The 23,035-nt window shown below is 44.1% G+C and overlaps 1 protein-coding gene across 2 annotated transcripts; it reads left to right on the top strand.

The window, feature by feature from the left end:
• Positions 1–784: 784 nt before the first annotated feature.
• On the top strand, positions 785–10,570 carry HS3ST1 (heparan sulfate-glucosamine 3-sulfotransferase 1). Of its 2 annotated transcripts, none has more exons than XM_035102086.2 (2): positions 785–983; positions 9,303–10,570. In XM_035102086.2, exon 2 carries the CDS (start codon positions 9,407–9,409, stop codon positions 10,331–10,333), a length of 927 nt encoding a protein of 308 aa, XP_034957977.1. In that variant the 5' UTR covers positions 785–983; positions 9,303–9,406; the 3' UTR covers positions 10,334–10,570. The 2 variants fall into 2 exon arrangements, with proteins under 2 accessions (XP_034957977.1, XP_060135051.1); XM_060279068.1 differs by lacking the exon at positions 785–983 and adding an exon at positions 1,008–1,078.
• Positions 10,571–23,035: the final 12,465 nt, after the last annotated feature.

Below are 23,035 nucleotides of genomic sequence, written 5' to 3'. Positions count from 1 at the left end.
AGGAGGCATGTGGCAACCAGCCTAGAATTTTAAAGATCGTCGCAACCCAAAGAGGGCTTATTTTAAGGAAAATAGTGTCACCACCCCCCTTTCATGTGGCTGGGGATCATTCGATCTGTTCAAGAGGTACTAATAGTCTCCTTGATCCAGCTAGTCCTCTTCTCTTTGCTAGATCTTACAAGCCAGGAGGACACGGATACAAGTGACTGAAGCAGTCAAAGCAGCAACAACAAAGGCGCTGAGGATGCCCTGAGAGAAAACATGGCATGGGGTCTGAACTAAGGTGAGCTGAGATAGCACAGCTGCCATGGAATAGCAGAAGCAGCACCTAAGCCAGGCTTCCTCAACCTCAGCCCTCCAGATGTTTTTGGCCTACGACTGGGAGGACCCGGTTCTGAGGGGGAGAGAAGGAGCCGTGCAGTACTGTACACAGGGGTTTACCATGAAGCTGGCCTGGCTGAATGATGCTTCTCTAGACCGAACAAGGACCTGGAAGGGGGAACCAGCCTTGTGGTTTATGCCGAAGGAGGAGAGGCTTCACCTCAGCCCGTGAGAGCGGATGGTCGGGAGAGGCCGCTCGAGATCTCCGCAGGCCCCTTCCGCGACTCGGCGGCCTCTTCCGGAAACGGCGCCCCACACCGCGCGGCGAAGGCGAGGAGCAGCCGGCGCCTGGAGCCGAACGAGGGGGGCAGTCCGAGCGCCCTCCTCCGTCTCCTCCCCTGCCGCCTCGACGCGTCGTGCGCCGCGCCAGCCCAGCCTGCCTGGTCCCGCCCCTCCGGGATGAGCTCGCTCGCTCTGCCTGCCTGGCACTGGGGCTTTCGCTGCCGACGCTGCTGCGTCCGTCTTGCTTTCGCCTACCTGGTCAGTTGCGCTCTCTCTCGCGCGCGAGCGCCACACAGAAGCCACCGCAGCCGCGCGGCCACTCAGCTCGCCAGAGCGCGACACGCCGCGGAACGGGACGCGGCTCTTGCTTCCTGCCCCAGGTAAGCGCTTTCCAGGCAGGTAACTCGGCGAAGTTGGGGCGTCCGCGCGCGCACCCGGCCCAGATAGCGGGTTCCGGACCGGAGCATTCCGTGAGGTAATACCTCGGGCGAGACGAGAGGCGAGCGGGGAACTAGGTTGGTTTCGGTGTGCCCGATACATGGCGAACAGGGAGGTAAAGGCTGGCGGTTAGGGATGCGTTAGGGATACATTAACAACTCCCTTCACCTCAACCCCCCCCCCGCCAAAAAAACCCACTGAGAGCAGAATGAGGCGGAACAGGAGTGCTGGACTGTGTGGTGTTAGGGAATAAGATACGACTGTAGGGGGAAGAAAATTGAGCGGCGAAAAGCAGGCTTTGGTTTTTGCCGAACACGAGCCGCGGGGAGCGCGAGCTGACCGAGAGCTCTGAGGAGAACCCGCTGGCGGCGACTCTGCGGAGATCACTTTTAGCAAGAGCACCTGCGCGTGCGGTTGGGCGCGCGCCAGACTGGGCTGCTGCTGCTGCTGCTGCTGCTGGGCGCGCGCTCGCGGCTTTCTCTCAGCAGCGGGGGGTTTTCACCGGCCTCGATCTCTCCGACACTTGACCCCCTGCCCCAACCCCCCCCCCCTGTAAGGGGTATAAGGGAGCCCAATGCAAGAGGGGAGAGCGAGACTCGCTCCGTAACAGGTTCACAAGAGGGAGTTGATTTCATTGGACAGGTGTATGAAACTGAAATTGTCACCAAACCGCCTTCTCCGGAACTATTAAAAATCCCTGGCATTTGCAGAGCAGTTTTAGAACATTCAGAATGTCCCTCTAATTGCAGTCCCTACCGGGTAAATCAATATTGCTGAAACTCTGAAACGAGGGTGGTTTGCCTGATGGTGAGTTTTTGGCAGAGGTAAGGTTAGAATTGGAGAACTTTCTGATTCGGAACTAGCAGCACAATCCTAACCATTTGTGCTCGGAAATAAGTCCTATAACTATCCGTGGTGTGTGTGTGTTTCTCCCAGGTAAATAGGGTTAGGATTGCAGCCATTGTCCCTTAGCAGCAAAATTACGGAGTCCTCTGGCTTTCTTAGATGTTCAAGTGGTGTGTAGTGGCAGCGGACAGCCATTTAGATATTTCTTTGTGTCAAAGAGGAAACTCTGTCCTTTATCCCCTGTGAAGAGAAACAGCCCATGAGTATCAGCATACTGTATTTGAAAAATAGCTGAGTTGGACTGTAGTTGCAAGAAAAGAAGGAGACTGTGGTGCCAGCTTAGCGAGCAACTATCAACTTAATGAATTATAGTTGTGTAATTAAGAGCTTTTTAAGCAGGAGCCCATTCTCTCGGGCCACAGGTATGAACAGATACATTCACATCCCCGCACACTGGAAGGTGGTAATCCATGTGAGTGAGGATAAATTAAGAAATGCTATACTTTGGGTGTTTTTCAAATGTATGCCTCAGATCTATGACCCAGCCAGGGCCCTTTTAAGGTGGCTCTTCCTTAGTCCATGAACTTCCTTGGTGATACTGCTATCTTAGTTCTGTTATGTTTGGCAGTCTCCATACTGCAAATCCATCCTAAGCATATGCTGGTGGTTTTCTTCATGGCCTGTATGAGAGAACACGGCATTCTGAAGATGACAGAAGGTGAATTTCACACTCATCTTTTCACAAGCAGATGGATACAGCACCAAAAATTGTTACACAGAAATGAAACATGGCAAACCTGTTGTCTCAGTTGCCAAAGATTGAGTCTTTCAGTGTATCTTTTCTCAAATTCTGTTTGGCTTAGCTTTAGCTATGTCCCCATGTTATGTATCCACATATGAGAGTTTGTTCAGATCTGAATTTAAGCTCTATGGTGCAGCTGTGTAACATGATATAATTTCATCCTAATGTCAACTTGCTTTAAGTTCAGTTAAGGCATTATTGCAATGGCAGAGAAACAGTAAAAATCCTGGCCTCCAGCTCCATTTTAACATCCATAATAAATAGAACGTCAGATAATCTGGGATCACCCTAACTATTATGTTACCACCATCTCTAGTATCAGTCTCCTGATGATGATATGTGATGTTAACAACAGTATTTGCATAATATCATCTGTTCTAGCCTTTCAAACAAAACAAAGTCTGAGAAGCATTTTTATGTATTATTTTGTCAGCCACCATACTGCTGATACTGGGCATTGGATAGTGCCGAAGTCCCCTTTATCTGGTCCTCAGTCTGGGTGACATTTTTTGCACATCATTCTTGCGTTACGTTCTCTTAACCACAACCAGGTGTTCATGAATTCTCCTCTGCAGAGGTGCCCACATTGCCACTAAGAGACAGATAGAGTTGAGAACCCTGTGTTTCTCTTATGTGTAAATCCACCCACTATAGCAAAGTGTTGTTGTACACATAGAAGATGTGTAAACTTATGCTTAAAGGATTTTGGGTTTGGGTGCTAGGCATTTGAGAGTCACTGCAGTAGTGCAAGTTTCGATGGGTCAGTAGTCTGACTCTGTAACAGGCACCCTTATTATATGTCAGTGTGTGTAATATTTGTGAGGTCCTTGTTCTAATATAGCTGGTGTGCTTTTTTTCTCTATGAAGAAGAAATACTTTTGTTTGTTTGTTTGTTTGTTTGTTTTTTAAAGAAACAACATTATTTGCTGACGTTTAAAAATAGCTCCATGGATGAGCATCGCTTTTTGTCTTTTTCATAATACATTTCAAACAAACTTTAGATGAAAGCTCTTCTGCCCTTAGTCTGTCCCGCAGACATGATATTCATTTGTCAGTTTGCCTTCACTAAGTTCCATTTAATTCAGGGAGATGCTTTTCACACATATATTTAAGATTAAAATGTTAATGTTGTACTTCACAACTTGGTTCTCATTCACAAATACAATCGGATCTTTCTGCAAAAAAATAAAATAAAAGAACACTTAGGATAAAATGTATAGGTTGAGTGGAGGGGGGAAGCCATTTTTCGGAAAAATGTTGTTGAGATGAGAAGCTAAGGAAAGCCTGTATTTTGGGACTTTTGCAGTACTGATGTCAAGAGCATACTGCAATATCCCAGAGTTATTCTTAATGGGCTAAAAAGTGTAAACTGTATACAATGTAAAAGATGACATGATTGGAATCTTGCCTATAATAGCATTTAATAAATGTAAGTTCTTAATTGTACTTCTGCATAGGATATGTCTTATGTACCATAGCTGTTGGGAGGCTATGCTAAAACAACATAGGGACATTCTGATCTTAAGTGTGTTTTTCCTTAGGGCAGCCATAAAATGTCAGTGCTGGAACTTGTGAAACTCCTCAAATAGTAAATAGCCCAAGGCTGTTCCAGACTTTAGCAGCAGCAAATCTGGATTTGCAATCATATAGAAAGTTGACAATATGTGGCTAATCCTGGCTTTCGTTCCTTTATTGTACACTGAGGTGACTCAAATGCAAAATCAAAACTTAATTTTACGTGAACCTGGCTGTGCCCATTTCCCTTTGAGTACAGTCATTCCCTACTTCCTTTCTTTATTTGAGGCAAACCACAATTTGCTGAATTCACAAGCAATGGATTGTCCTGCTCTACAACCAGCAGTGGAAATCAGGCTCGTGCACATGTCCCTAACCCATGATTTGGTGTTACATCTGAACCAGCTCATGGTTGGTCATGTTCACACTAGGATGTTGTGAAGGTCCAGGCTGTTGGCACACTACACTAATTTTACACTGCCTTCATTCATTACTAATTTGTTTCCAGGTTCGATTTTAAGTGCAAAAAGCAACCTAGTCCTAGGTCACCAACTTTTTTGGACCCAAAGGAACATCTGGAATTTTGAGGGAAGTGCCATGACCACCAATCTCCTGGTTACTCCTCTCTCCTCAACTGCCCTCCCCACACCCCAAAAAGGACAGAAAGTTCAGACACACACTCCTTTTCTATGGGGACTAGGTAGAAGCCAGATCTAGTAGAATTAAAATGGATCCCTTTGAATTCACAGGATTTTTACAAATTCACCATCATATTAAAGCTCTTGTTGGTGACTGCAAAATGCACTGTAAAAATGGAAGATCCTGTGCTTGACAATACTGTACTGATCCTCAGTCTCTGAAAGAGGTTGACTTCTTTCATTTACTGTTTTCCTTAGCAGCTGAAATGGAGGGGAGGCAAGTATCCAATCAAAATAGAATGGGAAAAGTGGAATATGAATAATAAACATGCTAACTTTTCTGCATTTTATCCTGCCTTGATAGTTTGTTGTATTACACTATTTTATGGTTTTCTGTAAGCTGCCTTGTAAAAAAAAATGCATTGCATAAATGATGTTATAAAATAAATATGTCAAACATCTTATGCACCTATAATGTAATATGTGCAGCAGTCCTTAGTTGCAAAGACAGATTTGCCACTGCAGAACTTCTGAAGTGACCCTTAGAAATAAGTCTAATCGTTTATCGTGGAGACTGTGAAATCCTAGCTAATTAGCCTTCTCATGGGTACAACTGAAAAAACTGTTGGACAAAATACTCTTGATTCTCAAAATGATTGGGTTGTATCCAACATTGCAGAAGTGGAGTTTGGCTCATGCAGTACAACTTCCCCTTCTTGTGTTTCCCCAATGCACACACCCCAAATCTCTTCCAGAGAGTCTCCAATGCTGTGAAACACATTTGAAGGTGCATGGCAGGAGGAGAGGAAGGGGAAATTCCATTGTGCAAGTGGAAGTGTGTTGTATGAGTGGAACAGCATTGTTGGATGCGACCCAATGTCTCCCACTGTTCATTTCAAGAGCAGTTCTCTCTGAAAGTACTTTTTGTGTTGGTTGTACTGTGAGTTCTATTTTTCTGCTGGCAGGGTTTTGAAACCACAAATAGTCCAATTCCGAAGTGTTCTCTTGAATGTTTTAAATATAGAAATAATGGATTTCTGAATAAAACATATCATACCAAACAAAATCTGCTAGTTGTTTGTTCTATTTTATTCCTTGAGGATATAATAATTTACAAGAATCTGCATTTCTAAATGGGTCCCGATAAAAATACCATAATTTACAGTAACTTGTAATTATATAGGAAACAAATAAGCTATATTTTGCATATATCTTGTTAATCATGTCCTAGCAGTTGCACAAACAGTTGGCATTTTGTATATATTTCCTTGAGTAGGAAGAAAGTTAATATTTGAATTAAATAGAACGAACTAGTTTGGCACACATACCAATAACCCAGTTAAGCCAAATTGTCGTTAAGCCAAATGTCTGTTCAGGATCGGACAGCGCTTTCTGAGGCACCAGGACAATCTTGCTACTACTGCTTTCCTACATTATTCAGGCAATCAACAACAACTACTACTACTACTACTACTACTGTACCCTGTCCATATGACTGGGTTGCCCCAGCCCACTCGGGGTGACTTCCAATGGATATAAAAACTTAATAAAACATCAAACATTAAAAACCTCCCTATATAGGGCTGCCTTCAGATGTCTTTTAAAAGGCAAATAGTATATTTCCTTCATCTCTGATGGGAGGGTTTTTTACAGGGACCACTACCAAGAAGGCCCTATGCCTAGTTCCCTGTGTAACCACTTCTCAGGGAGCATTGATCTGCATTCCTGATGATGTCACTGGGGTTTAATATACAGTACAATGAGCAATACTCAGTTCTGTGATCAGGGGAAGCATTTACTCAAAAATCCTAAAAGAAAATACTCCTGACTTGCATCGTTCAGTTTTCCCAGAAGAGTGACTGCTCTTCATTCTCATGAGGAAAAAGGAAACGGCTGTGTCCTAAGAAGATCCCTGCAGGATCTAGCATCCTGCTTCCTGGATGCCTGTTGGAAACCTAGAAGAGGGCCAGGATTGAAGGCATTTGCTCTTGTCCTGCTTTTGCTTCCCAGCAGCTGGTATTCCTAGCTAGCATTGCTGCCACTGAACCTGGGGGGTTTCATATAGATATCATGGCCATGAATTTGTGTAATTAATTCTTGAGTCTTGCCACCCCAAAGGGTGATGCAGTTTTGTGTATAATCACAGTTTTTGCCATGATCCCCCTTTTATTTTGTCAAGATTTCTGTATGTGAAATGCTTGTTGATATTATGCAAAGCTGAGGAAGCAAATTTCTGTTAGATGTGTAAGGAGGATGTGCACAATTGTCTCTGCAATGGGGAAAAAATGAGAGAATGAGAGTTTGAGAAAAAGTGTGGCAAAGGTTAAAGGAGTATTTGAGCTCTTAAAAACTGAATGCATATTTAAAATGTTAATGGACTTTTCTGTGTACCTGTATGCTTTTTCTAAACATCCCAATCAACATCATATGCAAGCACATATCAGTGGTATTTTCAATAGTATTTTACAGGAAACCTTTATAGCTTAATTATGTGCTTATCTAGCCTGACTTGTCCAGCATTCACCAGAGTACCAATTGCTGGGGAACATGAGTGGAGTGAATCCTGTTGTGCTCATGTTCTGCTGATGGACTTCCCTTAAGAATCTGGTTATCCACTGCAGTAAGGCTAGACCAGATAGGCCTCTAGTCTGATCCAGCATGGCCTTTCTTATTTTCTTAACATTTGTTTCGCCAGAGTTTGTGCTTCTTTTTTGAACTCCACATTTGGGGAAAGGTTTCACATTCTCAGGGAAGTCTTAGTGCCTTTTTTTTAGCCTTGTTGACTCTGATTGTTAACCATGCTTGCATTCACTTCAGGTTGATAGTACCTGTAAGGGTGCTGTTGCCGCTATTCTTGAGTAACAACGCCCGAGTCTGCGCTGTCTTTAAAAGTTTTATTGTGCATAGTATTTACAGCGCAAAGATGGTAAAGAACATGACCTCTCAATCACTCGCAGAATCCGGGAGTGGATGTTTCCTGTTATACGTCCAGCATAAGAGCTTGGGAACCCCAAAACGCCGCCCCCAACCTTACGTTTAGGTGCACACCTTAAATCAGGTGACGGAAGCAGCTGCCTGCTCCCCTCCACCTGTTGGTGGAGCAAGGGCTCTCCTACATCGCTGAGCCTTAACTGCTCCATCCCGCTAACTTCCTCATTTCCCCCACCTGACCAGCTGCTGCTCCTCTCAATGGTCGAGGTGCTGGTGTGGAGGATGGGCGGAGGCTCCCTGTACTGAGGTCCCCTGAAAGTACCTTTCCTACATCTCTGTGTTATGTGTTCTAGCCGATGTTCATTTTTGTGATTTTTAACTAACTTGCAAGCATTTTGGAGCAACTTGACCCCCTTGACTTTCCCTTTCAGCTACGTATTTACTTCATTGTTGTTCTTCTTAGAAGTTTCATCTTTTGAAGTCAAATGTGATTGTGCTGGGCTTTCTTAGGAATTTTCCATTTACATAAATGCTCATTTCCACTGCTCTGACACTTAACTGTGTGGAATCCCTTAAGGGAGTGCATTGAAGAATGCACAAAAATACATTCCAAGCTGCCTTAATGAAGAGAGTTATGTTAATCTTGATTTCTTAAATGCTTGTTAAGAACCTTTATATAGAGACTTACATATACTGTAGATTCATATATCATTTCTGAAACAGCAGAATTACTGCCCTAGATGTTAACATCTAGTAAAACTACCAGTGGCTTTTGAACTGAATATGAAGATGGCCACAAGCGGTGTGTTAACAATGCAGTAGTTATTTAAAGATGCATTGTATTGAGAAGTGGTGACCTCTAGCACTTGGCACATGGTGTTCTCAGTATTACCAGTGTTTCTCCAGTCATTTGAAAATCCATGGAAGTGAGTACAGTATCTGGTAGTGCTGGGTTTCAGCAGTGCTGTTGCCACCAAGAGATTGTGTTGCCTTGTAGTTATGGCCACCACAACATAAGCTTTCAAGTGACTTCTTTCCCCAAAAAATTCATTTTTTTTTCATGAAAGTTGGCAGGGAACCATTTTTCCCACGTCCAACACTTCTGGAAATGTTTTACTCCTAAATATATAACAATACTCTTAGTTGTATTTGGTGCAGCAGATTAACATGGCTATCCCTCTGCATGTTATATTTTCCATTTGGGTTCCCAAAGACCCAGAGATACAATAGACAAGCTACTTGTGTTCACCTTATTATTATATTAAATGTTTGTGAGAATACGGGCACAGAGCAGATTTGCTTCTTGTAGCTGTGATCCTCACGAAATACCTGAAATGGAAATTATGATATTCTAAATGTGTAGTAAATACCATATATTTCTCCCAGGGGTGGTTGAATATTCCTAAGTGCAAGAAAGTTAGAGAAAACCTCTTAGCTCTAATGGTCAAGTAAAAATAATACTGAGCACAGGTGCAGTATTTGAACTGACATTTATAACCTGCTTTTTTTCTTTTCTTTTATGTTCCTAGTGAATCATCTGCTTAAGAAATACATTTTTGCACAAAAAGCTTCCTAGTGATGTTCTCTTCATGTCCTGTTTGCTGGTAGTGCAAGAGAAGACTGGACCTTTGTCATGGCTGTTTTTCTGCTGGGAGCAGCATTGCTTTTTGTTCAACCTCGGGCAGTTCCTTCTGGGCCTGTTGCCAGTTTTAAAGCTGAGGCTGCTACTCAGAAAGAGCCCTTTAGGAAAAGTGACCTCAAAGAAAGCATCCACCTCAATGGGACACTCCAGCGGCTTCCACAAACTATCATCATTGGTGTACGGAAAGGTGGAACAAGAGCCTTACTAGAGATGCTAAGCCTCCATCCGGATATGGCTGCAGCAGAAAGCGAAGTCCACTTCTTTGACTGGGAAGAGCATTATTCAAATGGATTGCAATGGTATGTGAGCCAAATGCCATTCTCGTACCCATACCAGATAACAGTGGAGAAAACTCCAGCATATTTCACTTCACTAAAAGTGCCTGAAAGAGTTTATAGAATGAACAAACTTATCCGATTGCTCCTTATCTTACGAGACCCAACAGAGAGAGTGCTATCAGACTATACGCAAGTGTTCTTTAATCACATGCAAAAACATAAGCTATATCCCTCCATCGAAGAATTCCTGGTTAAGGATGGTGAACTCAACATCAACTACAAAGCAATAAACAGGAGCTTGTATTATTTTCACATGCAAAACTGGCTGAAATATTTTCCTCTGGATCACATTCACATTGTTGATGGGGATAAGTTAATCAAAGATCCTTTCCCAGAGATAGTCAAAGTGGAAAGGTTTCTGAATCTCTCACCTCAGATAAATGCTTCAAACTTTTACTTCAATAAAACAAAAGGGTTTTACTGCTTAAGGGACAGTGGCAGGGATAGGTGTTTACATGAGTCAAAAGGAAGAGCACACCCCAAAGTAGATCCAATTTTACTTGAAAAGCTACGCGGATATTTTCGTGAACCTAATCAGAAATTCTTTGAGCTTGTTGGCAGAACATTTGACTGGCACTGAATGTGGTCCTAAGTTATAGAGACAAGCATCTGGTGTGCCTAAATGCTCCAGGGCACATTTAGCAAAGGAGGGCATTTACGATATAATTTATTTGTAAAATCTATGAGTTACTTCTGTACAATATTAGAGTCATAATTGCCATGTAAGCTAGTAATATTTTTCTACTTGTTAAATTAAACAGAAACACTTTTTGTAATGTTTTTCATAGTTAACACTGTATTTATGTCTATATGAGGGGGGAAAACTATTTCATGAAAGAAAGTATCTTGAGATTATGTGGATATAAAATACATTTAAAAATGCAATATCTGCTTCCCCTTTCCCCAACTCCAAGGTCTCAGTGATACTTCATATGATCTTCATTTGGGTGGTATCACAGTAATTTAGAGAATTCTTAACCAATCTTACAAAAAAATCATGTTACTGTAGTAGTATCATGTTGACAATGGTTGTCAAAAGCTTTTCATCATGAGATTCCCAGGCCTAAGAAGCAAATGGTTGACTCTATGGGCAAGGCACATTTAAATGCAAAGAAGTCACTGGCAGGACTTGGTCTCTCAGTGGTCTGTTGTATCCTGAAGCAAAGTGATCAGAGGAAACACAACCATCTGCAAAAATGGAAGTTTTGTGGTTGGCAATAAGAAGATGGACGGCACTCTCAGAGCATAATGGCCACAGCTTTATTTATCATTATGGTCATATCAAATCAAAGCATAAGATGGAATAAAATGGTCAGTTAACTAAGCTCTTAGCTAGCATTGGTATGGAACTGGCTTTCCATGTCAAAATTGTTTCTAGGTGTTCTCACACCTGAGCACTCTGCCTAAGGGAAGGTTTGTGCCCACAATTCAATGAAGAAATGTCCTGACCTCACAGTTCCCTAAAGATTTTGTGATGGCAACCTAGTTTCATCCAGCCTGGTGACCCTGTTTACAGGTGAGTCCCTTGTCCTGTATCTTAACACCCTAACACAGCCACAACTGTGGATGACAGTCTACACACACATATGTTCACCTGCATCCTACGTCTCTCCCTTTATCACTCCCTTATGTCTGTGACTAGCTTCTGCAGGTACACATCACATCCTTTGGAACAAAGGTAAATGCTGCCGCCACACACACACACACACACACACACACCCCAACACCAACCTGGCAGAGATGAATGCTGTATCCGAGCTGTCTCAGGGACATGTGCCAGTCCACCACAAAACTGCGGGCATTGCTACAGGTTTGAATGAGGGCTTACTGGCACAAGGTCAATTATTCAACCTTGAATGGGGAGGCAGAATGGTCTGCTACTCATGCTACCCCAGTTAAGAAATGGCCAGGTTGGCTCAGCTATGATCAATCCCAGCAGGGTGAATAATCAAGGAGGAACTAGTTTTTCCTATAGCAATTATGTATGACTTGTGCGGAGATCAGGTTTTGAGAAGAGTGGCTTTATATAAAATGGTCTAAACCTGCAGATTTCCTTTCATAGCCATGTGGAATCTTTGACAGGCTATCTATTTTTTGGAACATAACCTGCAATTAATGGCTTATAATGCATGCATTTCATTTTAATATTTACTTCATCCATATGTATATAAATATGAACAGCCATTATTATTCATAAGTTGGTACATTTCTTCAATCCTGTGGTTGTTTGGGTTAGATGCTGCAGTTTATTCCAGCATACTTTTCCTTTATCTGAAAGATACCAGTCCATACATTGCTGAATCTCAGTCATTACAAATAATCTACAGTATATTATGCTGAAGGAAGCTAATAAGAGAGATCTGCGTGTGCACAGAAAAAGACGTGAGTAAAGCTCTGTTGAAGCACTATAATTAGTAGTGATAGTATTTAGTTTTATTATTATGGTTCTAATTCATGCACTGGGCAGGATATGACGGTGTTGGCCCTTCATATATACTGTGATGTCATCAGTGAAATCACATATCACCAGGAAACAGTTACCAGAAAGCTCATATTTTCTGTTGGCTACTTCCTTTCAAATAACACTGTGCGAGTAAAATATTTACCATATTTTCATTAAATTTGAGGAACATAAACTGGTTTTTGGATCAAATCTGGCCCATGAGCTCCCAACTGGCAACCTCTGTTCTAAGTTATTATGTACATGTTTCTTGTTAAAAGGACTAGACTTTCCCAAAGAAATCTAAAGCAAATAGAATGGAGGAGAAAAAAAGAAATAAGTCATATAAGGATTGTGCAAATTAAAATGTACAGGTGCCCCTGCTCAGCTGCAACACACCAGGTAAGATTTGCATGGCTGTAACATGAACATCTGTATAGGAAAGAACAAGTTCTGGAGTTCCTGTTTTCTCTAATGCCACAATGCATATTTCTTCTGCACCATCCTCCATTTGCATGGGGTCCTTGCCACCTCCTTTGCTTAAGATTGATGCTGGGGATGATGATCAGGGCCCACAAATTTCCTGGAGTAACTTCAGGAAATACGGAACTATAAGCAGGTATATTGTCTCGATCAACAGTATCTATGAACCAGAAATGGATAATGAACAAAAAGAGGAGATGAAACAATTGTATAGAGTAGAAGGTAACTCAACCATGTTGGGCGAAATGGCAGCCATGGCTCTCGATTGTCGACACCACTGACTTCTAGGGAGCTTTTGAAGTGATCACAATTGTTGGGTGACTAAATTATTTTTTTAGAAAACTGGTATTTGTAAAGTATCCAGAATTTGGGGGCTGCCGCAGTGGATAATTCAACAGGGGGCTATCTGGTCACTACATATACATATCAGTAAATTCTTAATCTTCTGTCCTTTTCAGCACAGCACGACTAAGAAATGGAACTCATGTGAACAAGACTGTAGATGAAGGACTGGGGCCAATGTAGACAAAGGCAAGCTTGGTTTCTAATGACTCCTACTGAGTTTAGAATCAGCTCCAGTCTTCTGAGACAGGGAATCGTGTCCTACATGATGTCCATGAATACACCCTTTTATTTTCTCCCATATGAGTGAGCAGCTACCATTTGCTGTCGAGTAACAGGCTGCAGTCACTTTTAGGGTGGGCACAAAACTTTTCCACCTCGGTCCTTGACACTGATATATGAACTTTCATTTGGCATAAAGGCTCTTGTAGCAGAGGAGTCTATCACCCATGGGGTGGAGACAATGGCAAGTATTTTGGAAGAGCATCAGTAAATAAAAGCAGTCGGGAACCATTTACTTGTGACTGAATTGTTCTTCAAATTCTTTTTCACAAGCATTCTTTTCTTAAAATGTCTGAATGCTGGGGTGACGCAATGGCCACACTTGTATCTTTTCAGTTGCTTTCCCTTGAAAGATACTTTGTTAGTATTTGATTTGATTGTACATGTAAGCAGATAACCTTGACATTTTTAGAGTATTTGCTGAGGGAATAAACCTCTTTCTAGCCTTAGATAGTATATTTAAAAAGGTAAAGGGACCCCTGACCATTAGGTCCAGTCGTGACCGACTCTGGGGTTGCGCGCTCATCTCGCATTATTGGCCGAGGGAGCCGGCGTATAGCTTCCAGGTCATGTGGCCAGCATGACAAAGCCACTTCTGGCAAACCAGAGCAGCACATGGAAACGCCGTTTACCTTACCGCTGTAGCGGTTCCTATTTATCTACTTGCATTTTGACGTGCTTTCGAACTGCTGGGTTGGCAGGAACTGCTAGATTGGCAGGATAGTATATCTATATACTTTTAAATATAAAATATTTATATCCCACCTTTCCAGAAAGTTCAAGACAGCTAACAAAATAAATTACAATATATAAAACAGCAATCAAAATACAAAAACACTAAATATTATTACCATATTTAAGAGAGCAGCAAAAACAAAACAACCCCACCCCCGTAAGAACAGCAGTAAAAGCCCATCAACCAAAGTTCTCTAAAATCACTAGATATGCTGAAGCTTTTGAAAGCATTCTGGGATGCATAAGTTACATGAATCATAGCAGTGAACAGTAGCTTTATGTCTGGTAGCAGCTGGTCTTAATCAGATGTTTTATACAGAGCAGGGCCGGCTCTAGGTAGAGTCCTGGTGGTGCGGTGCGCCAGGGTGCCGGGCTGGTAGAAACCATGCTGCGCCCTGCAAGGGCAGGGGCGGCGGAGCGATCTCCGCCGCTCAGCGCCAGGGCGCCCGACCTGCTCGAGATTGCCCTGATACAGAGCAAGCAGAATGTGACTTGGCTGGCACTTTAATACCACCAAGTGTTGCATATATGAGACCCAGGTGGCTCTGTGGGTTAAACCACAGAATCTAGGGCTTGCTGATCAGAATCTAGGGCTTGCTGATCAGGCGGTTCGAATCCCTGCAACGGGGTGAGCTCCCGTTGCTCGGTCCCAGCTCCTGCCCACCTAGCAGTTCGAAAGCACATCAAAGTGCAAGTAGATAAATAGGGACCGCTCCGGCGGGAAGTTAAACGGCGTTTCCGTGCGCTGCTCTGGTTCGCCAGAAGCAGCTTTATCATGCTGGCCACATGACCCGGAAGCTGTCTGCGAACAAACGCTGGCTCCCTCGGCCTTTAGAGCGAGATGAGCGCCGCAACCCCAGAGTCGGACATGACTGGACCTGATGGTCAGGGGTCCTTTTACCTTTACCTTTAGTGTTGCATATAATTGTTTGTTAGCTACTGCTGCATTTTGAATGATCACCCAAGGCAATCCTAGTTACTTAGGAGTAAATCTTATTACCGGTGGGACTTACTTCCAAGTGAACAAGCAGAGAATTCCAAACATTGCTTGAATGTTAGCACTGTGCAAAATACAAATACCTTTGCCTTGTTCCTGAGTTCCCCAAACTGAGTTGGTTGTAGTGTCCCTCAGGGTGCCCATTCTTGTAAGGCAAAATAATATAAGTGTAATAAAAAATAATATTTGGACAGATAATCCACAAAACAAAAAGACAACATAAAACAGAGTCCAATAGGATTGTTTCTCATGTTGACTAGTGGCAAAATCTGGCTAGGTAGACTTCACATATCTCTATTGTGCCCCATCCACCATTCTTTAATGGTGCTTCTTGCCTCGTTCTATCTTGCACTTGACTTTGATCACCTCACCCCTCTATAGCAATCCTTGGCTAGGCTGTCTGTATCTTGTCGTGTCCGGTTCAATTTTCTTCTACTTATCATGAAGAATCTCCATTCCCACATTCTTTTCTACCTGTCCTCCCTCCCTTCACATTCTCTATCTCTTCGTGCTTTTCCTTTGTCTACTACTGATCTTTCTAAGGCAGGGATTTCCAACACACATACCCCAACTCTGCACATCTGCTTCGTATATGTGTGCTCACATAACAGTAATGTCCATTGGCCTCTGTTCCGATGGCATGAACAGGGCCGGTGCTAGGGCTTTTTGTGCCCTAGGCAAAAACAGCTTCTGGAGCCCCCCAGGCGCATGCGTCATGACGCATGCGTAACACCGCTGATGCCCCTGCGTCCCCTCCATTGGCGGGAGGAGCGCGGGCCAAGGGGGGAGCTGGGCACCCTCCCGCCTGTGGAGGGGACGCTTTGAGCTCCTCAGCGGCGGCTGCAGTAAGTGACCGGCGGCAGCAGCAGTGCCCATAGCTGAAGCCTTCAGCTGCGGGCGCTGCCGCCGCTTGCTTACCTCCTGCAGCCGCTCGGGAGCTCACAGCATCCCCTCCGTGGGCGGGAGGGCGCTAAGCTCTCCTTTTGGCTCGCGCTCCTCCTGCCTATGGGGGGGGGGACGCTGTGCGCTCCTCAGCGAATGAGCGAGCGGGCGGCGGCAGCACCCATAGCTGCAGGCTTCAGCTGTGGGCGCTTGCCGCCGCTACCGCCACCGCTCGCTCGCTGCAGCCACCGCTGGGGGGCTCTTGGCGTCCCCTCCATAGGCGGGAGGGCGCTGAGCTCTCCTTTTGGCTTGCGCTCAATCCCGCCTATGGAGGGGATGCTGTGAGCTCCTCGGCGGGCGAGCGGGCGGCGGCAGTGCCCATAGCTGAAGGCTTCGGCTGCAGGCGCTTGCCGCCACTACCGCCACCGCTCGCTCGCCCGCCTCCGCTGAATAGCTGAGAGGAGAGGCGCGGCGAGGTCGCCCCAGGCTCACACTCCGTGCATGCCTCCGGGAGGTGGCCCCAGGCAGCACCGGGCAGCGGGGGTCGAGCTGACGGGCGGGGGTCGAGCTGTTCAGTGCCCCCTCCATTCTGACGCTCTAGGCAGTGGCCTAGTTTGCCTTAATGGGTGCACCGGCCCTGGGCATGAAGTAGTCACGACAAACTGGTAGATTCCTATCTGCTGCAGCCTTCATCTGCCTTCACAGCCATTGTAACATACCGCTTGTTATCATCCGCCTGCTCTGCCGTTGAGGACTTCTTGAATCATTCTTTGTCTAGCTCCTTCCCTTTGACCTTACAGTAACCTTACTTTTGCTTTCAGCCTGCTCAGATTGAAGAGTTTTCAATCTGTTCAAGACAGTATATGATTTCTACTCCGGTGAGGAGTTTCCCGTTGATAAAGTGTAGGATCATGGCAATGAAAATAATGAATATAGTTGGGGCAATAACACAACACTGTTTAACACCAGATCCCACTGTGAATGGTTCACTTTGAGAGCCATTGTTATCTGCGATTGTTGCTGTTATATTATCATGGAGGAACCAAATGATGTTTACAAATTTATCTGGGCAGCCAACTTTCAGAAGCACAGTCCACAGGGCATTATGATTTACAGTGTCGAAAGCCTTAGTCAGGTCAATAAACCCCATATACAGGGGTTGGTTTTGCTCTCTGCATTTTTCTTGAAGCTGTCGAGCGGTGAAAATCATGTCTACTGTTCCCCTAGAAGGCCCAAAACCATTTTGGGATTCAAGAAGGGTCACCTCGGATATTGTTACCAGACGGTTTGCTAAGATCCTGCCACAGCTAATGGAGATGCCAGCCACAGCTAATGGAGAGATGCCTCGATAGTTTCCACAATCAGTTCTGTCACCTTTTTAAAGGAGAATGATAATTTTGGCATCCCTAAAGTCTGCTGGGATTTCTTCTCTTTCCCAGATTTTTTTCAATGAGCTTATGAAGTTGTTGTTTAAGTTCAATTCTGCCCACTTTGAAGATTTCGGCAGGTATCCCATCAGGTCCACTGGCTTTGTTGTTTTTCATTTGGTTAATAGCTGCACACAACTATTCCAGATTTGGAGATACTGCAAGCTCATCTCTTACTTGTTTTTGCGGAATTTGTGAGAGGACCTCAGCAGCTACGGGGGAGTTGCGGTTAAGGAGATGTTAACCGCAATAGCTTCTTTATCTTTTAGACGTGTATTACCGTCTGCTGAGCGTAGAGGGCATATGCCATGATTTATTGGCCCATAGATGGTCTTTGTGGCTTTAAAGAAACTCTGTGCATCATGAGTGTCGGCTAAGTGCTGGATCTCTTGAGCTGTTTTTATACACCAGGTGTTTTTTTAGTTCTCTGGTTCTTCTTTGAACCTCAGCCTTAGCGTTGGCATAGGTTTTTTTTCTTAGTGGCACAGTTTCTGTCTCTTTGCCAGATCTGAATGCGTCAATAATGCGTTCAATCTCACTGTGGAAGGACGTGTGGATCCAGAATTGGCCTCCACAGTCACTTACGGACTCATTGTTAAAACCGTGTTTATGGAAGACAATCCATAAACAATCCAAGGGTGCTCATCAATGGCTCCTTCTCAAAGGCCTGGAAACAATGCTCCCTTTCAACCAAGAGATAATTAGAAATCTGTGTAAGGTGTGTGTGTGTGTGTGTGTGTGTGTGTGTGTGTCTGTGTCTGTGTCTGTGTCTGTGTCTGTGTCTGTGTCTGTCTGTCTGTCTGTCTGTCTCTGTGTCTGTGTGTCTTCTGTCTAGATGATGTGTTGCTGATTCAGCCAACTGAACACAGCACAAGTTTTGACAGCTTTATTGAGGGCTTCTGTTCTATGGCACCCAGAAGGTATTTATTATTGAATATGGCTGTAGGAGGCCTTTTCATATATTTTCATGTCATATCGTGCTGGTGTCTGTTTGATAATTTAATTATTCAAGTGGTGCAAACATCCTAGGAGAACCTTTTCAAATGTAATCTGCTTTATTCATTTGTATCAACTGAACGAGTAAGAGAAAGTAAGTCTGAAGGAAATGTCACAATGGGCAGGCGGGACAGTTTCTTATTTTCACAATAATTTCTTTCGGTACAGTTGCCTTTATGGATTTTCTCAGTAGATATTCATATAAATATAGGTATTATTATTATTAATCTGGTACTACCATGCAGTGGTAACAATAGCTGCAGCACACTCCTTGGGGGCCAGATCTGCTGCCTACACAATTGCCCCCCCCCCATTCCTCCCGCATAGTGGCCTCTTGGCAAATAGGAGGCACTGCTGGTCTCCTCCTATTTCTAGGGAGGAAATGGCAGGAGTTGCCCTCTGGATTCTCCTGGGCTCTGCACCCTTCCATCGTGGGCCCCTCCCACCCCCACCCCTGTGACAGCCTTTGCAGGGGCGGACCCAGGATCAAAACTAGGGGGGGGCAAGGGGAGGGGCCACAAAGTGGGAAGATGGGCGGGCTCAAGCCCATGCATGTGTGTTCCTCCTCAGTGGTTGCCATGGGAGGACTGCACAGCTGCAGGATGGGTGTCTAACTCCTCTCCAAGCCCCCACCCCCAGGTCACAGCAGACCACTAAGTTAAGGGTCATGGAAACAGTACACAGCTGCTCTCGATTTCAGCTGGTGCAGGAGGGGCCGGACCCACTTTCTACCAAAAGCACCCCCCCTCCCAAAAGCCCACTCACGCCGCTGCCGCCACCTCATCTTCGGCAGCGCTGGCGTCCTCTGTCTCGGCGGGGCGCAGAGCCCATGCTGCTGGTCTGGGCAGCGGAGGCAGTCTCCATGCCGCTGCCACTTCCTTCCCGCTCTCGCCCGCTTCCTCCTGCTCGGCCACCTCAGCGGGAAGGAAGGGGCTGCGCAGCAGCAGCGGCCTCAGAGGAGGATCGCCTCCCGCGTCCTCCTCCCCACAGCGGCCCTGGTAGCCAGGTGGCGGGGCAGGCTGGCCAGCGGGCCTGCTTCTAGGGGGGGCAAGTGCCCCCCTGCCGCCCCTGCCTACGCCCATGAGCCTTTGATTCCCACTTCAACCATTGGGTAAGGTTGATTTGATTCTCCCCCTTGTTCCTGATGTAGATCTTCACTCCTGCCCTGGTGGGGAGGGTCCACCATTCTGTGGTTTGCCTCAGGTGCCAAAATGTATTGGGCTGGCCCTGCTGCTAGCCAATCAGAATCTGGCAGTGACAGGACCTGAGGACATGGAGTACCTATGGTTGGACCGGGCTACTTCTATTAGAGCTGCCTGTGACTGCAGTCAAAATTTGCTCACACTGCCATGACAAAAGAGCTTGTTCGCTATATCTTTCTGGCACCCTCAAATTAATTACTCCCCTTTCCTTATATGCCCTGCCTGATGAATACATTGACTAGAGGAAGCAACAACGGAAGCCACAATTGCTACCCTAAGAGAAGCACCAAAATCCATAAGGCTCGGCTACCTGGATGTATATCTATCGACAGTTAACTCACTTCAGAGTATGCTTGACATTACCCATACATTTCACACATGACAAGTAAAGATGGGGGAGAAATGTGGTTTAGTTTGCATCTGTAGGCAAACCTGCCTCATTTTCACCTTTCCAAACAAGAGGCAGACTTAAATGCAGCTGTCTTCTGAAAATCACATTTCTCCAAATTTTACAGTCCAGTTCACCAGCCAAGTAACAAGGAGAAAAATGCACTTGTTAGTGAAAACAGCCTGCAAAAATGTGTAGATTAGGCAAAGGGACAGACAAAAAAAATGTGTACATTAAGAGAAAATTGCACTAAGATGTTGCTGAATTTTCCTTAGAATGTTTTCTAAAATCAATCAAATCAATCACAAATTCATGTAGACATGTGATGAACAGAGATTAAGGACAGAAAAATGAGAAAAAGAAACCAAAAACTAACAAATTCACCCATCGCCAGTGACAAGACGCCTCTTTGTAAAGCAGTACAAAACCAACTCCCAGGAAATGTTAATCTGGCAGCAGCGTAAACCTAAAACTCTGGGGCTGGTTTGTTTCTTCTGGTTTGTTTCCTCTCTCTCCACAAAAGTTGGTCTTTAAGGTGCTACTGAAGGATTTTTTTTATTTTGCTTCGACTCAGACCAACACGGCTACCTACCTGTATCCACAAAAGTTAATAGGGATGCATCACAAATAGCTGCTCTGACAGCAAATTCCTGCTTCCCCTTACCCTCTTCTTGATTTCTTTTAAACATGCACATTGTGATGTCAAACTATGTAAAGCAGGGATGGGCAGCCTGGGGCCCTCCAGGTGGCATTGGATTCCAGCTCCTATCAGCTTCAGTCATCGTGGTCAAAGGTCAGGAGTGATGGGGGTTGGAGTCCAGCAACACCTGAAGGACCACAGGATCTCCAGCCCTGGTCGAAAAGCTGTTAAACTGCAAGAATCAAGTGTGGCTCCTCATCTCCTGCAAGTGGTAAGCTGCATAACCTGTTGAAGATTTTATGCATGAAAAATGATGCTTTGGGGGTTTTGTATTTTGGCTGTACAGGGCATATAAAATACGGGGAAGCGTTCTGTGGGATCTCTTGGTAGCATCCAAAAAGTCTGGGGGTGACTTCTTGCAGACAGAAGCCCATGCCAAATTCAATGGGTTGTTGCAAGTGAATAACAATTCTCCGATTCTACGAATATGGCCAAGCTGAAAACCCTTCCTTCAATTGCTATATTTATTATAATGAAAGAATTTTATTGTATTTTAACATATGAATCATAGACATTCAAATGTTCGTGAAAATGCCAAGTGGAATTTTAAAAACAACAAGTGCTGCAAACGGTGTCACCACCCCTTAGTTGTAAACATTCCTCATTTGTAAAGGCATTCAGAAAATAGATTTTCCTTTAATACCTGCTATTTTAATATCTGTTAATAATGAAATCTGGCAGGGCAAATGTATCATTAAGTAGCAGCAAGGGAAGTGTAAAGGGAGCATAGTATAAAAATAGTTTTCCAGTTCTCCTTTTTTAAAAGGTGATGACTAGTAACTACTGTGGTTTACTATGTTGCAGCTTCTTCTACGGTACTGTATTTGTATTCACATTTTTATTTGGATCTGAGGTGCTCCTTGTGAGGAAAAACTGTATTATACCAGTATATACTGAGCTGAAAATTTTGGCTTTCAAGAAATCCATACACTCGATTTAGACATTGGCTGAACAAACAAAAGACCAGCAGTTGTTACAATTGCTGAGGACAGCAAAAGCAGCAACAAATAGCCTGAGCAAACCCTGAAGGACAGAATGAATACAGAAATATCTTTTGCAGAGCAGTATAAGAGCTAAACAATGGATTTATAAGCCAGAGAGAGAGATGCATCAGACTTCTAACCCTAAAGCTTCTCTGTTGGCATTTAGAGAGCACAGCCTTTATTTGATTATTTTGCCACTTTTTGTGCAGCTGCACATGTTCTTTGCTAACTAGAAATGCCGAAAACAGCTCCCAAAATACTAGTTCTTCAAAATCTGAGGGAGTAATGGAGGTTAGTAATGGAGGTTTCCAAACAAGCTGACTCTCTAGCATCCAGTTCAGTTAATTCATCATATACTCAAGGAACAAAGGTAGGTACCAGAAACGTATTCTCTACCTGATCTAAAAGTAGAACAATTATTGTTTATAAAGCACTATTGACATGCCTGGTGCTTTACATAGCGACATGAGCAAAACTGACGAGCAAAACTGGAGTACTGTGTCCAGTTCTGGGCACCACATTTCAAGAAGGATACTGACAAGCTGGAACGTGTCCAGAAGAGGGCAACCAAAATGGTCAAAGGCCTGGAAATGATGCCTTATGAGGAACGGCTTAGGGAGCTGGGTATGTTTAGCCTGGAGAAGAGAAGGTTAAGGGGTGATATGATGGCCATGTTCTAATATATAAAAGGATGTCATATAGAGGAGGGAGAAAGGTTGTTTTCTGCTGCTCCAGAGAAGCAGACACAGAGCAATGGATTCAAACTACAAGACAGAAGAAGACTAATGCGATGGATGTGAGCATGTAGATTTAGACAGCATTTGGGTTGTTTCACATAAGAATGGTCTTCACTTGATTACTGGCAGCTGAAGACATGAACTATTGTTTGGGTTGATGTGGGTTGATATTGAAATTCTGTCTATACTGTCACACTTGCTAGGGGTACTATGCACGAGCTATAAGACTCTGTTTAGAGGCCATTTTGGTGCTTCAGAAAACAGCCCAGTTTTCTGAAGTGGGATTGGAAGATGCATGGTTTCGTTCCAGATCTGAAACCTTCAGTTCCTTTGAAACAGTCAATCTGCCTGCATTTTATTTCCGATAGTGGCTTTGTCATGGGTTTTAAGGTTAATAAAATACTGTATTTGAATATATTTGTTATGGACAGTCTGTTTGTTTTTTCTTTCTTTTCTTTGTTGGTTGATGTGAAATCACTTGAGATGCCGCGCGATTTTTCCTCCTTCAGGCTTGACTTCATTCTTGACATTTTCATATGCCGTTGCTTGCAAAATAAAATAAAAAAGCAGCCGTTAGGACTTATCAGGATCTTTTCTCTTATTGCAAAAGTGAAGGAGAATGCACTTCCTTTGGGGATATCTCTAATTAGAGGAGCATATAAATGTTTTGTATAATTTATCTCAAGGG

This window comes from Zootoca vivipara, chromosome 9 (genome assembly GCF_963506605.1).
Source record: "Zootoca vivipara chromosome 9, rZooViv1.1, whole genome shotgun sequence".
Lineage (NCBI taxonomy): Eukaryota > Metazoa > Chordata > Lepidosauria > Squamata > Lacertidae > Zootoca > Zootoca vivipara.
Note: the sequence above shows the minus strand (reverse complement) of the source record. Positions and strands in the feature narration are given on the sequence as shown.

Bases quoted from the DNA above. Each gene is read 5' to 3' on its own strand.
- HS3ST1 (XM_035102086.2), top strand. From the start codon at position 9,407: ATGGCTGTTTTTCTGCTGGGAGCAGCATTGCTTTTTGTTCAACCTCGG.